The sequence below is a fragment of the Protopterus annectens genome, chromosome 2.part2, assembly GCF_019279795.1.
Source record: "Protopterus annectens isolate FY-2018-M chromosome 2.part2, PAN1.0, whole genome shotgun sequence".
Classification (NCBI taxonomy): domain Eukaryota; kingdom Metazoa; phylum Chordata; order Ceratodontiformes; family Protopteridae; genus Protopterus; species Protopterus annectens.
This window is the reverse complement of record NC_056730.1, coordinates 594,946,662-594,962,487: the sequence shown is the minus strand read 5'-3', so window position 1 is coordinate 594,962,487 and position 15,826 is coordinate 594,946,662. Positions and strand designations below refer to the sequence as shown.

The 15,826-nt window shown below is 40.7% G+C and overlaps 1 protein-coding gene across 1 annotated transcript in view; it reads right to left on the bottom strand.

Moving 5' to 3' along the window:
- LOC122795736 (BCL2/adenovirus E1B 19 kDa protein-interacting protein 3-like) overlaps positions 1–15,826 on the bottom strand; it is an 864,428-nt gene that overhangs the window by 143,917 nt on the left and 704,685 nt on the right. The window contains exon 5 of the mRNA XM_044064046.1: positions 759–914. Within this exon, the coding sequence (XP_043919981.1) occupies positions 759–914 (156 nt within the window). The remainder of the gene's footprint in view (positions 1–758; positions 915–15,826) is intronic.

Here is a 15,826-nt window from a genome sequence, read left to right as displayed (position 1 = left end):
GGATCTATAGGTACTGCTTTTGGAGATGTCCAGAGACTACAGGGTTGTTACAGTGCTGTCGGTCTTTTCCACAGTTTATTTAGGCTTATAAATACTGCTTTGGAGTAACCACATATTTCTGTCAAAGTACAAACAATTCACACACATATACAAAGAAAGCCCTCTGCTTTGGCACTGTTCAAATGACAGAAGTGAAAGGATAATATTATAATATTAGCTTTCATTTGGGAATAGATAAAAGGCTTTCAGTATATAATAGCAGCACCACTATCATTGCACTAACAAGACCCTCTGAAGAGACAGGTGTTGAGTTTTCTCTTTAGAGCATTATTCTTTTAGCTTGGAAACCTCTAGCGTGATGGTCAAGACCAAAATATGTTCAGAGACTACAAGATTGTTACAGTTCTTTGGCCTCTGCCACAGAAAAATCAGCATACTTTTTATGTATTACTAGACCTGTGTAACAAGAACACTGTCTTGGATTTTTGGAAGTGGCACAGCACAGTGTAGAGAAAAACTACAATGGTACAGTAGGGTTTGAGAATTTTGTTGTCAGCACAGAATTAACGAAAACTGAGTAACAGTCAGTGTATCTCTTATATTTTCCACAATATCAGTAATATTTTATTTTATTTTCCAGTGATCTAAGGACGTGAGTGAGGTGTACTTTTTACATAACCAGCCTTTTCTCTATGTCTTCTCTATACCTATACCTTGTTAGACAATGTTATCAGTTACAAAATATGATCACAACTTACCCGATTCCTAATGTCAGCAGATGAGTCAACACTAGAGAAGGAATGAAGAGCAGGAGAATTTCAGAGGAGAAAAGGCCCCCCTTTTTCATCACACTTGTTTTTCGAATACTGAGTGTACTCGACAGTGTTGAACTGGGATGTCTGAAGAAAAACTCCCTAAACAGTGCACAGTAATTAAAATCAGTTAATTTTACAAATGGAAATATTTCCATAACATATTAGGCTATATATCAAGAACAAGTAACTTATAAATAATTAATGAAATCTACTCATTAGCAAAAGAAAACTTGTTATAATATTTATCAAAAATATACTTTACAAATTTGATTAAATAGTAAAAGAAAACTTGTTGAAACATTTATTAAAATAGATTTCTTACAAATTTACAGGTATTGTCATCTTCGTCTATATTTTTATTGCTTGAAATAATTGATAGCTTCTGAAGCTACTTCTTAATAAGTAATACAAGTTACTAAAGATGACCAACAAACCCAGTAGGTAGCTTTCAGAAATGATTTGCTGGCCTGAACTCAGAAATGCAAAACACATTGTGCAATCCTGTTTGCAGTAGCATTAAGTGATTTTATGCCAGACTGACTCAGAGGCAGCTTTAGTGCTAAAACGGTTAGAAGAAGACTATGGTCCATAGCACTACACTGGTTTTGCTGGCTAAGGGTCATGCAAATGCAACAATCCAGGGGTGTGGCTAATGCAAATTAGTCATGTGCACTTCCCCATCACATTTCACCAGATTCAGAATAGCATTGTAAACCACTTCAAAGAATAACTCTACTTTACATTTGTGAATAAAAGCAAAAAACAATGTACACTGTCTTCTGAAGTACACCCATTTGTTTCTATTGTAGGACTGGCACTTTTAGCTGGCTGGAGTGGGGCTTTTAGCACCATGGCAGAAAAGTACTTCAAAGCTGTATGTATGGGTTTGTGTGTGCCCTTGCATGCATATGTCTGTTGAGTGGGTTAGTTGGAGGAACACTAGCAGTGTTGCCTGTAGTAGGACAGAAGTTGATTCAGAGACATGACAATGAGTTACAAATGAGATGCTGAGGCTGTATCATGTCTCTGAATTACATTATATCTCTGTTGTACTACTGCATACTACAATGTTGCCCAAATATGCCTTGCGGTAATATATTTATGAATGCCAACCACTGTGTAAAGGCTCACACACTATGCAAGTATCATTGTATGAGATTCAAAAAGGACTTGCACACTGTGCAATCCTTTATAGGCAGTGTTTAAGAGAGTTACATCAATGTAGTGCTGAAACAGAAGCTGGATTCAGAGATGGGATACTTACATAAAGTGTTTCTTTATAGCAACATATGGCACTTTATACAGCATGGCAGCAAATGAGTGAAAATGATATTATGAGGACAGAGAAGAAAATAAATTCACCTTTATGGGTCAAATGCTCAAAATAAAGCAATGTATGATAGAAAGGTGGTTGCACTAAGATGCTAGCTACTTCAGTTGATTCAAGTGCTGGACCTAGTTGGTTACACAACAGTAAAGGAATAACGGTCACGATGTTAAGAGAAGAATGTAGAATATTAATTGACAATAGATATGAACATGCCACCAAATGTATGTATGGTGTAGTACTTTTTACTCTAGTCAGTTCCACGTTTCTCAAAATAATCTTTCAGTTGTTAGACAAAATGCTTTTAATGTTATCATTATCAACTGAAGGCATAACAGTAAATACTTTCCTATATAAACCTGTACTTTCAACTTTGTGATCACAAACCTCTTTATTTATCAAAATAAGTTTATGAAGTTCTTCCCTTTCATTTACAATTTCCATGGCATACTTGTCTATCATATTTTCTCCATAACATCTCTCAACAACTCTTTTTTAAAAATATTATTATCTGAAGTAAGATGATATATTCTATTAAAATTACTTCTGGCAACATTTAATGTTAATTTACTGTTGGTGACAACTTACTGACGTACGTGGTGTTTCTAAATATTTGAGAATGTAAATTCTTGATTGGATCATAACTGAGCTCTATATCAGTACATTGCACCATAATGTTTAAATGTCCCCTACTAAATCTTAAGAATCTAGTGCTCTTGTTAATTTCTTCCTTAAATAAATCAAATTGTTCAGATGTTATGTCCATTAAAATATGAAATCAATAAAGATCTTGTAAAACTGAACACATTTCTATAGATTCATCTTGTACACAATTTTACACTCCCACCAAGACATAACCAAGTTAGCAAAAGAAGGAGACATACCAGCACTTATGGCTACTCCTTTTTCTTGTTTGTGGTATTTACCCTTCAGTACAAAGAAACTGTTTTCTAAAATGATCTAACATTGCACACAAAGAATACATTTCCTTATTGTCCATGTTTTGTGTTCAATGGTATACTAGTACACAAAGATTCAGTATCTACAAAATGCTATTATTCTGGATAATGACTTCAGCTAGGAGCTTCAAAAAATGCCAACAGTACTTAACTAAGGCTTTAACTTTGTTTTCCAATAGTGAGGGCAGAGGTTTAGTTTTAGTCCCAGCAGCTACAATAATGAGTCCACACAGGGGGTATTTAAAATCTTGTGAATTTTAGGAACAGGGAAAAAATTCCTAATCAAGAGAAGGGTACTTGTAAAATTTATATTCATCAGTAACAACATTTTCCAGTAATGAATTCAGTAATTTTATAGGTTCAAAGATTCATAGGTAGGTACTAGGCTATCAGTCCAAGGGCCTACATAAGTCAAGCCAATAAGGTTCCCTGGCTTACGCCACCCAAGAAAGTTATTTTCCTGTGCCACTGTCGAACAGAGACACAGAAGTGATCCCCGAGCTGTATTTCCTATTTCCCATCCACTCATCAAGATTTTTCTTGAAGAGTGTTAATGAAGAACTTTGCTTAACATAGATGGGTAGCCTGTTCCAGAGTATGGGAAGTCTCTGGGACAGGAATCTATCCCTCCAGCATGTCCTGTTTATTGTGGTGACACGGTTCAGGTTCCTAGAACATGTAGCTCAGAGGGATTGGGATTTCTTTAGGTGTAGCATGTCCAACAGCTCTGGGTTTGACATAGCTTTATATGTTAGGCAGAGATCACCTCGGAGTAGGCGATATGCTATGGAGTAAAGCTGGAGATTTTTGAGGCGGCCAGTGTAGGGCATTTGCTTGAGGCCAGTAATCCTCTTTGTGAGGTACTTCTGTGGCCTTTCCAGCTGCTGCAGATGTCTTGTGAGGTACATTCCAAAAGGGGCGTTGTACTCTATAATGGGTCTAATGAGTGATGAGTAGAGGGGAACAATGACCTCTTTTTTCCTGGATGAGAACCCTTTTATGATGAGGTGTGCCATGTAGAAGGACTTCCTGACTACTGTGGCGATGTGACTATCAAAGGAGAGACTACTGTCCACTTGGGTCCCAAGGTCTCTTATCACACATTTGGTGTTAAGTTGATTGCTGCCTATGTGGTAGTTCATGGGTACAGAGTTTTTACCAAAGGGGATGACACTGCACTTTTTGGCATTGAGCTTGAGGCTCTTCTGTAGGATGTCCACATCATTTGGGGACTTGACTATGGCTCCTAGTTTGCAGTCATCTGCGAACTTCATTAGCCAGAGGCCTTCTGTGTTAGCCTGTACTTCAGAGAAGTAGATACCAAACAGGTGAGGTCCCAGGACGGAATCCTGTGGTACTCCACTTGTCACTGCTTTGAGGTCAGATTTGGAGTCTGCAACTTTTACATTGTGGGTTCTGTCAGTGAGCCAGCGGGCAACCCATCTTGTGATGTAGGGATTTATACCTAGTTTAGTGAGTTTAGCTATAATTCCAGAATGGGGGATGGAGTTGAAAGCCTTGGCGAGGTCAAGATAGGCTGTGTGAACCACCTTACCCTCATCTACGGCTTTGGTGACTGCCTCAAAGAAGTCGATCAGTTTCAGGAGGCATGATCTGCCTTTCACAAACCCGAACTGGGTGGGATCCAGAGTTTGGAGGTTACCAATGTCTATGTTTATGAATTCCATGATGATACGTTCCATGGCCTTGCAGACCAGGCTTGTCAGGCTAATAGGTCGATAGTTCCCGGAATCAGTGGTGGCTCCCCCTTTGTGGAGTGGGATAACTGCTGCTGTGCACCATTCAGTGGGCACAAAGCCTGATGCAAGGCTATTATTGAACATGGTGCTTAAGTGGGGAGCCAGTTTGTTCTGAAGTTTGTGTAAAACGCAGCCTGGGATGTTGTCAGGTCCCATGGATGCTGTGTTTTTGGCTTTAGAGAGTGCAGCTTTTACCTGCATAGTTGTGATTACAGGGATTCTGCATTCTTCCTGTATAGATATGGGCCCTTTAGGGGGTGAGAGGGGGGTAAAGTTAGCACTGAACCTATCTGCCAGGATGTTGGCAATATCAGTTGGTTCTGTAATTTTCGTGCCTGTGTGCTGTAACTCAGAGCAGATCTGAGTGTTGCCATCAAGATTCTTGACATAGCTATAGAAGGCTTTGTGGTTGTCCTTGAAATTAGTGGTGATTTTGTTTTCGTAGCTTGCTTTGGAGGATCTTATAAGGGATCTCAACTTCTTACTGAGGCTGACCAGGGAGCTCCTCCACTCATGGGATTTTACTCTCTTTTGCAACAGTTTCTTCCTTCTGTTGTACAGTTTGTTTATGGCAGGGGGCCACCATATTGGCTTCCTCTTTTGGAGGATAGCATCTTGGTTTTGTTTGGGATAGCACGATCCATGCACACGTGTAAGTGCTTATAGAGTGCATTTGTGTAGGATTTAGTAGTTGTAACTGTATTGTCCATCTGCATGGGTGTCATGAAGTTCACCACTTCTGTCTTAAGAAGCATGAAGTTGGCTTTGGAGAAATTTTTTACTGTGGTTTCCTTAATGGTGGGTGGGGGCAGGATGTGGATATCAAGGGTGATTAGCTTATGGTTGGATAGGACCAACGAGGAGTTGACTTCAGGTGTGGAACACCGGTCACTCATGTTGGCAATGACTAGGTCTAGGATATTGTTGCCCCTGGTGGGGGTGTGGATAAGTTGATCTAGGACATTGGAGTTTATGAATTCCAGAAAGCGTTGAGCTAAGGAGTTGGTACACGAGTAGTTTTCCCAGTTAATGGTGGGGTAGTTGAAGTCACCCATTATTAGGGTGTTTGGTTGAACCCTAATATTTCCCAGTACATCAAGAAAAGAGGAGTGGGAATCATGGGGCATGGTGTTTTTGGGCAGGGCATTATCTACTCTTCTATGTTTTACTAAAGTCCACAAGTGTAACCTCTCTATAGGTATAATAATCAGCTACCCTAGCAGTTATACTGTCTTCACAGACTCTTTCACTGACCACAACAATACCACCTCCTTTATCTGCATTAATGAATATAAAGCCTTTCATGTATTTTAGTTCCTTCAAAGCTGTTTTTCTTTGCAACTTAAGATAAAAAAATCCTCCTTAGCAGCCTTGCTTAAATCTCTAACTTCATCTTCAGAGAATTAAAAAAAATCTTCCTACCCATTAGAAACTGTTCCTTCACTAATAAACCCCATTCATTTTATCATTTTTCAGATTGGTCTGGTTAATGTGTGTTTTCCTTGCAGCACAAAGGTGCAGGGTTTGGTCAGTCTGAGATATAATTGACTAGGCTTAAAGTGGCTCGCAAGGGCAGTTAGCTTAGTACTAATCTATGAACCTATGGCGCATACCTGTTTAATATTAACAGGGTAGGCAGTACCACTGGCATAATCAGCAATGTTTCTCTTTAACTCCTCTTCCTCCCTTTTTCTATGTTAATTTATTTATTGTTTCATTTATTGCTTTTATTTACCAGGAAAGTCAAACTGGGACTAAATGCCAATTTCCAGCAAAAGCCCAGGGAGTAAACCTCCAAAATAAATGCGAGGCAATACATGGTACTTAGATTAATATATATATATTTATTTAGACAGCTGAGTATTACAAAAGGAGTACATATACAGACAATATAGTTGGTAAACATAAAAGGATTACAGAAAGAAGCATAACATATGTTTTCTATGCAGACAGCTGTGGGCTTGCAGTGGACATGTGAGGGGAGAAAGGGGGTGGAAAGTGGGGGTGCTATCTGTCAATTATTAGTGTGACTTAGTTAAATTGAGAACAGGACCAAAGTAAGACTACATACAGTGGACATAGCTTCATAGGTAGGTACTAGGTTATCAGCCCGAGAGCCTTTGTAAGCCTAGCCAACAAGGTTCCCTGGCTTATGCCACCCAAAAAAGTTATTTTCCTGTGCCACTGTCAAGCAGAGACACAGAAGTGATCCCCGGAGTGTATTTCCTATTTCCCATCCACTCGAGATTTTTCTTGAAGAGTGCTAATGAAGAACTTTGCTTGACATAGATGGGTAGCCTGTTCCAGAGTATGGGAAGTCTCTGGGACAGGAATCTTCCCTCCAGCATGTCCTGTTTATTGTGGTGACAAGGTTTAGGTCCCTAGAGCATGTAGCTCGGAGGGACTGGGATTTCTTTAGGTGTAGCATGTCCAACAGCCCTGGGTTTGACATAGCTTTATATATTAGGCAGAGATCACCTCAGAGTAGGCGATATGCTATGGAGTAAAGCTGGAGTTTTTTGAGACGGTCAGTGTAGGGCATCTGTTTGAAGCCAGTAATCCTCTTTGTGAGGTACTTCTGTGGCCTTTCCAGCTGCTGCAGATGTTTTGTGAGGTACATTCCAAAAGGGGCATTGTACTCTATAATGGGTCTAATGAGTGATGAGTAGAGGGGAACAATGACCTCTTTTTTCCTGGATGAGAACCCTTTTATGATGAGGTGTGCCACATAGAAGGACTTCCTGACTACTGTGGCGATGTGACTATCAAAGGATAAACTACTGTCCACCTGGGTCCCAAGTTCTCTTATCACACATTCAGTGTTAAGTAGACTGCTGTCTACGTAGTAGTTTATGGGAAAATAATTTTTACCAAAGGGGATGACAATGCACTTTTTGGCACTGAGCTTGAGGCCATGGCTCTGACACCAAGCATCTGTCTCAGCGAGGCCCTTCTTTAGGATTTCCACAGCATTTGGGGACTTGACTATGGCTCCTAGTTTGCAGTCATCTGCGAACTTCATTAGCCCAAGGCCTTCTATGTTAGCCTGTACTTCAGAGAAGTAGATACCAAACAGGAGAGATCCCAGGACTGAATCCTGTGGTACTCCACTTGTCACTGGTTTGAGGTCAGATTTGGAGTGTGCAACTTTTACAGTGTGGGTTCTGTCAGTGAGCCAGTTGGCAACCCATCTTGTGACGTAATGATTTATACCTAGTTGAGTGAGTTTAGCTATAATTCCAGAATGGAGGATGGTGTCAAAAGCCTTGGCGAGGTCAAGATAGACTGTGTGAACCACCTTACCCTCATCTACGGCTTTGGTGACTGCCTCAAAGAAGTCGATCAGGTTTAAGAGGCATGATCTGCCTTTCACAAACCCGAACTGGGTGGGATCCAGAGTTTGGAGGTTACCAATGTCTTTGTTTATGAGTTCCATGATGATATGTTCCATAGCCTTGCAGACTAGGCTCGTCAGACTAATAGGGCAACAGTTCCTGGGATCAGTGGTGGCTCCCCCTTTGTGGAGTGGGATAACTGTTGCTGTACACCATTCAGTGGGCATAAAGCCTAATGTGAGGCTATGATTGAACATGGTGCTTAGGTGGGGAGCCAGTTTGTTCTGACAGATTCAGGTGATGAACTGGTTGTAGAAGTTTGGCTGAAAAAGCAGGATAGATTGAAGAAAACCATTCATGGAGATTCAGTTTAGTTGGAAAGGCAGGCCATATTTCAGTGTGAGTCTATGGTTCAGGAGAGGATGGGTAATCAAACTGTAAGTGTAGTACATATACAAAATCCTGAGTTTCTCAGGTTTCTGATGCTTTAAACATTTGAAGGCTTTCTTTGAACCTAATGGAGTCAGAAAGTCTGTTACAAAGTTTGGAAATTCAGAGAGAAAATAATGAGTTCCGTTCTTTGCATATTATGTAATAAGAAATCATAATTTTGTTTGTATAATATACAAACTCTGGTTAACTTGGTGGTTATTTCTATCTGTCCTATGCCTTTTTGAACACCTCTGTGGATTCTTTTTATATCGGTCTCTGTCTCCATCATTCTCTCTCTCTGCCCGCCACTCATTTTGGTAGACAATCCCACAACTCTCTCTGTGAAAAAGTACCTTTGGAGAACTATGGAGTAACTAGGCCCTACAGTCTGTGTGTGTGTGTGTGTGTGTGTGTGTGTGTGTGTGTGTGTGTGTGTGTGTGTGTGTGCGTGTGTAAGTATGCCCACTTCTCCCCCCATCATTCCTACTTAAAATGTCCCCTTCATAAAAGTGATCTTATGCTTAAAAGTGCTCTTATGCATCAAAATCCTGACGATCCCCATCTCTTCTGGTGTCAAGTGAGAAGAGCTCTAACTCCTATGTGCTCTTGACATATTCCTCCATCCCATTTCATGAACCTTTGTTGTAGCTTTCCTCTGGATTTATTCTAGAAACTTGATGTTCTTTTCCATTTAAGGTATCCATAACTGCAATGAGTACTCAAGGTCTGGTCTAACAAAGGTATGATAAAGTACAACATTCTCTCTTTGCTTGTAGAAACTGTTCCTCTAAGGATATATACCAGCAATCTGTTTGCTGCTGCTAATACTAGCCTGTCAATCTGTTCCAGGTGGTGTAAACCAAGTGTGATTAATACTCCAAGATCATTTTCTGGTTCTTTTGCCATCTATTCCACTCCACAGACTGAGACTTCACATTAAGGCTGTTGTCTAAGTCTAGAGATTTGCATGCCTTTGTACTGAACTTCAAATGCCACCTTTCTGCCAGCTTATTCAGACTTTCCAAATTATAACATCCCTGTATTCTTCCCTTATAAGACCCATTATTGAGTACAGTGCCCCTTTCAGCATGTACCTCACAAAGCACATGCAGCAGCTGGGCAGACCACAGAGGTTCCTCACCCGGAGAATCCAGGGCCTAAAACATCTACCCTACACAGATAGGCTAAAAGCCCTGTCCCTCTACTCAGTCTCCTACAGACTCCTTAGAGGTGACCTCTGTCTGGCATACAAAGCAATCTCAGACCCGCAGTGATGGGACTGCTGCATATCCGCAAGTCAAGCTTCACTCGAGTAACCCACACTTGCAACTTCAACCTGGTCTGTGACATCAATAGGACTTGTTGGCAGCACAGATTTGTGTCCCAGAGACTCTATGTTTTGTGGAACAGACTCCCTCTCTATGTAAAGCAGGATCACAGGGCCAACAGCCTAGCAACTTTCTATGATCCTATGATAAAACCTCACTTGTGATCATGCCACCCAGTCCCTCCAATTTTCTTTTGATTTCCTATGTGTGACCGAATCAAAGGCTTTGCTGAAGTCCTTTATAAAAGGCAAAAGGCAGACTATTTCTACCAGCACTTTCATGACAGGTCCACCTGTAATCCAGTCATAAAACTGAATCAGGCTTGAAAGATGACTCCTGCTGGTATGAACCGTACAAACTGTCTTCTAGAAATGGCACCATATTTCCCTCTGGATTCACTCCATGACTTCACCTGCCACAGTTGCTAAGCAAACTGATCTAGAATTCTCTAGACTTTTCCTGATTCCCTGTTTGTACAAGGTTGCCATACTTTCTAACTTTCAGACCTGTGACACATTTGTTCTGCCCAGTAACTGTTGAAGATCTCCAGCACAGGGTCTGCCAGCACTCTGACAATATATCCGTGGACTCTTAGAGATAGCCCATCAAGTGTGATATCCTCCATAATGGCAACAAGTGCCCTTGGAAACTTCTCATTCTCTATTCTGGTCCTTGTCTACTGTTGTCCCTTTTCTGCTGTCCCTTCCTCCCAGAAAGGTACCCTTTCCCTTCTTCCATTTGTGAAGACTGAAACAAAATATTTACTACGTACCTCTGCTTTTTCCATCTTCTGCTGTCTCCTGCCATCTTTGCTCAGCCTGATCAGCTATGTCTCTTCCTTCCTTGCTTTCTGATATGTACTATGCACTCCACATAAACTTAAACAACTTGACTCAATCATAGGCAAGGATAACTTTGGCACCCCAATTCCGTTTGTAATACTGCATAAACATCTTGGCATTTTCTTAGGTCCATCTCTCTTATTACAGAGCATATAGACAACTTGGTACAAAGCTCTTGCGCAACTAAACCTGTACTACAAAATATTGCACCATTTCCCCAACTGTACACCATTCACTCTCTAGAAACATAATAATATCAAAGATTGAATATGTCCTTCCTCATCTTATAGTTCAACTTTAATGCCCAAAATTAACAAATAATGGAGATCAAAATATGCCAGTTTGAACTCCTAGCTGACAGCAGTACTCATCACTGTGATCTGTTAAAGGCTTTCAAATGGTCTCCTATACATTGCAAAGCAGAAATCTTACTTGAAACACTTTTCTAGAAAGTCATAATTCTGGGGCAACATCATCCCATCAGATCAACACTATGCATCAGAGACTGTACATTCCTCAAGAAGCAGTCAAGACAATAGCATTCCATTAGTAAGACCATGATTTCACCCATCCACGGATGAGAGGGCCTTCTCTAAGCTAGGTCCAACTACTTGAACTCACCTATCTAAAGTAAACAAACCCTAAAGGGTTTTACCAAAAAGCAAAAAGAGCATTTTCTAGAAGAAAACACTGAAAACACATGCAATTGCTTACAAGATACGGGATACATACAATGTTCAACAAAATGCTACTACATCATCTTATTTTTTAAATGCTATTACATAATTTTAATTCTTAATCTACTTTTGTATATCTCTCATAGGAAAATCAGAAACGTACAAAAAAATTTACATGTTGTAAATACTAGTGCTTTGCATACTGTACAATTTTTCTGCCGTTTATGTACATTATCCTAAATGTTTGTTTTATAGTATCTGTGTTAAGTTTCAGATGAGTGCTCAAATGGCATTGAGGTCATAGCTGAAAACGGTCAACTGACCAGTCCACCTATCACATTACCAAACTGCAAATAAAAAATAAAATAATAAATACCTGGAAATGCTCTTGTTTCCCTTCTGGTAGCTCTATTTTATTTATAGCCTTTGCTTCCCTTCTCATCTTTGCTGCATGTTTGTTAGCCACCAGCTCCCCACCCCTCCTTTCTACCTCTTGTAGGCCCCATCTTCTGCCTTAATTGCTAGCCTCATCTTTCTGTGCAACTGCACTGCCATTCTTCACCACATTTTTTCTTTTCCTCACATCCTTGTTCACAGCCTTGCTCACATCCATGTGTCATTCCCATAGCTTACTTATTTCCTCAATTTTCCCAGTCTCCTAACACATCCTTGATCATGTCACCTAGCATTGCATAATCCACTAATCTAAAATCCCACTCCATCATCTTTCCCTTTTTATTCTTACCTTTCTCCTCCAATCTATGGTACGATTACAGCTGGCAAACAGTGCCTTAACTTGGACATCCATGGCACCCGCTGTACTGCTTAAAACCATGGAGGAATTCTGTATTTTCAGATACAGCCCCACATTTGCTGATTGAACTTCTCATAGTTCAAGATCTCAAACAACTTCCACTCCCTCTCTACCCTAGAACATGGAATTTCCCTATCTGTTCCTGGTGGAGTCAGATTCCTTCTGAGTATTACCCTTGTCATATTACTCCACTCTGTCATTTTTTTGTCCAGTCTCTCATCCCCTTTGGCTGTGTCAGTTCCCCCAACTGTCCATACTTTCTCATCCTCAACTGTAAGGCATTCAGCCTAGATTATAAACCTGGCTCAATGTTTGTCCCACCCCTTTCTTGGTGCTCTTCATCTCTGACTGCACATTTGTGGCCTGTCTATATGTAGATTAGTATGCAACCTCATTTCCCTTTGTTGTCATCCTGAACAACCCAATACCCAGAAACATCCACATGCCACTCATTCTTGTCATTGCCCCACATTTCTGTGATACTAACAATGTCCACCCTTTCCTTCTGCATCACTGTTTGCAGCTCTCCCATCTTTCTATCCAGACTACTTTAATTGCAAAAGACTATTCAACCATAAACCAAGTTACCATCTTCAATCCTTTGCTGTGTTTACCTTCATTCTACCTTCTCAACATATTCACTCTCTTCTGCTTTTGTTAGTTTCATTTTCCAAATTTATTTTAAAGGTATGAACTGCACCTTTCTAACCTAGTCCTAAGCACCTCTGTCCATTTTTGGTTAGGATAGAGAGTGTGTTAGGCACAGAGCTGATCTCTCTCCCAGTCTACCCCCTTTTACCAGTCACAAGTCTTCTTCCTTTGTCCATTGCCACATTACACTCAGTATATTCCCTTATCCTGTATTTCATTTTTACTGTGGCTGCTGGCACTGACAGAACTTCAGAGAATGTTACTTTCAACTGCCTCTCCTGGCATTTCATTGCCACTTCCCTAGCCCTGTTTGAAGTCGCCTCAGCCATCCCTTTTGACAAATCATTGTTGTCTATGTGCACCACAACAGGCATTCACTCCTCCTCCCTTGGTGACAATTCTGGGTACCTCCTCCTACATTTTACTCAGTCTGGGTACCTCCTCCTACATTTTACTCAGTCTCAAGACGGTTTCACTGAAATCTGAGCTTTCCTTCTTCATGTGCCTAGACTCCTAATCCTCTTTTGAAGTCTGTAATCACCAAAACCCTCTTGTCTTACCTCACACTGGCTCTCCTCTCCTCTGCTTCCTGCTCCATGGCACTATCCCTCCTATGTGTAACATTTCCACTTCCACTATTTTAAGTCTTTCTCACTGTTTGTGCTACTTGCTTCCCTCCCTGTCCCTTCCTGTGGCATGTGTAAGTGTTTCACTATTCCACCTGTGCTCTTCCTACATGAACTCTCCACTATTGTGTTTCTTTGTCCTCTGTACTTCATGTTAAATGTATATCACAACCCCCTTCCCTTCTGCTCACCCTGTGGTGTTGGCTCCTGCCCGGCCACTTCTTCTAGCTACCCTTTACCACTTATATTCTTTGTTTCTGTCTTCCACTCTGGAATCCTTTTCCTCGTTCCCCTTTTCATGACTGCATCTTCCACTTTCTACCTTCACTTTATTCTGTTCCACCTCACTTGTCTGTACTTCCCTGGCAACCTTTAACAATGTTCTATGCCTTTCCTATCCAACCTTTCCCACTGCATTTTGTTTACAGGCCCCCTGTTTCCTCCAGTCCCAATCTATCCTTTCATGCTTGACTGGACAGTCTACTAACATCTCTAGCTGCCATCTTACAATATGATGCTCTTCTAATTGTAAGCAAAACCCCACATCATCAGTATTCTCAGAGGTTCCCTGAGCCATACAGCTGCTCTACAGACTGAGGCACCTCACAAATCTCATAGCCATAGTTTTTGTCTACCCTGTCCTGCTCCTTTTATGTCCCATTCTTAGGTTATTTTCATTTTTCTGTAGATATTAATTTAATTTGTACCTTACTAAGCATGTTTTATTCACTTATAGAACAACAGAAGGAATTGTATCAGAGCTTTTTATTTATTTTATTTTACATTTGTTTACCAGGAAAGTCTGACTGGGCAGAAACCCAAGGGAAATAATCGCTGTTCCGGAAAAAAAAAAACTGTAAAACATTACATAATGTGGGGGGCACCCCCCTACTTAAATATACCAACTCCAAGATTGTACTACAGTACCGAAAATGGCAAAGTAGCGAAAGTGGCCAAGCAAATTCTTTCCCAGGAAAAGAATTCGCTGAAAAGCCGCTTCGCTATTTTGCGTTTTCGCGCTTTTCAGTTTGACAAAGACACATTCGACAGCCTGCATCTCTGACAGCATAATAGGGAGCCCTTCCACTAAACTCTTATTACAAACTATTAAAACAAAGAATGACGTAAAATAAGCATTCAGTGAATGGAAATATAGGCTTTAAAGCATCCATACACAAGGGTTCTGGTTGCTAATTCATGACTAAATATCAATGAACTTTTTGCATATGCAGCCTGCACTCATAAACCCTATTTTAGACCACGTGGTCTCATGCTATAGCCAGGATTGATGTCTCCTGCTTTTTGTTATAGCTGGGATAGACATGCAGATTTGATATTTCATTGATAACAGTGGCTTCTAATGAGATTCAGTTTTGGACAGCACATTGTCAGGCTGCATACCTGGCAAGCTTAGGTTCCATTTGTAATAAATTGATATAGATAATGCCATACTGAATAACAGTCAAGGTGTGCATGAAAAAAGCTCTATAAAGAGAAGGGGGTGCAATTTGAACATCAGTTTCCACAGGACAGGTAAAGGATGATTTGTCATCCAACACGACATTAAGATCAATATCACTGGCTACTGAGGTTCTCATCTGATCAGAGCCAAGAAAGGTAGTGGTCAACATGGCAAAGGCTGCTAGAACAGTAAGCAGTACCTTGTTAGTGCACAGAGTAGCTGTGGTTCTGTACAACTTCTGCCCATTCTGGAACAAAGGTTGCTAGAACAGTAAGCAATGCCTTGTCAGTGCACAGAGTAGCTGTGGTACTGTACAACTGCTGCCTGTTCTGTAACAAAGGCTGCTAGAACAGTAAGCAATGCGGTGTTAGTGTACAGAGTAGCTGTGGTACTGTACAACTTTTGCCCATTCTGTAACAAAGGCTGTTAGAACAGTAAGCAATGCCTTGTTAGCGGACAGAGTAGCTGTGGTACTGTACAACTTCTGCTTGTTCTGTAACAAAGGCTGCTAGAACAGTAAGCAATGCCTTGTTAGTGCACAGAGTAGCTCTGGTACTGTACAACTTCTGCATGTTCTGTAACAAAGGCTGCTAGAACAGTAAGCAATGCCTTGTTAGTGCACAGAGTAGCTGTGGTACTGTACAACTTCTGCACATTCTGTAACAAGGCAGAACAGGCAGCATATGAGGAAAAGCATGGTTGGACAGAAGCAAACAGATATCATAAAGATCTCTGTTTCATGTCATAACCCAGAATGCAAAACAATGTTGGTAATCCTAATGCAACTTGACATTGCCC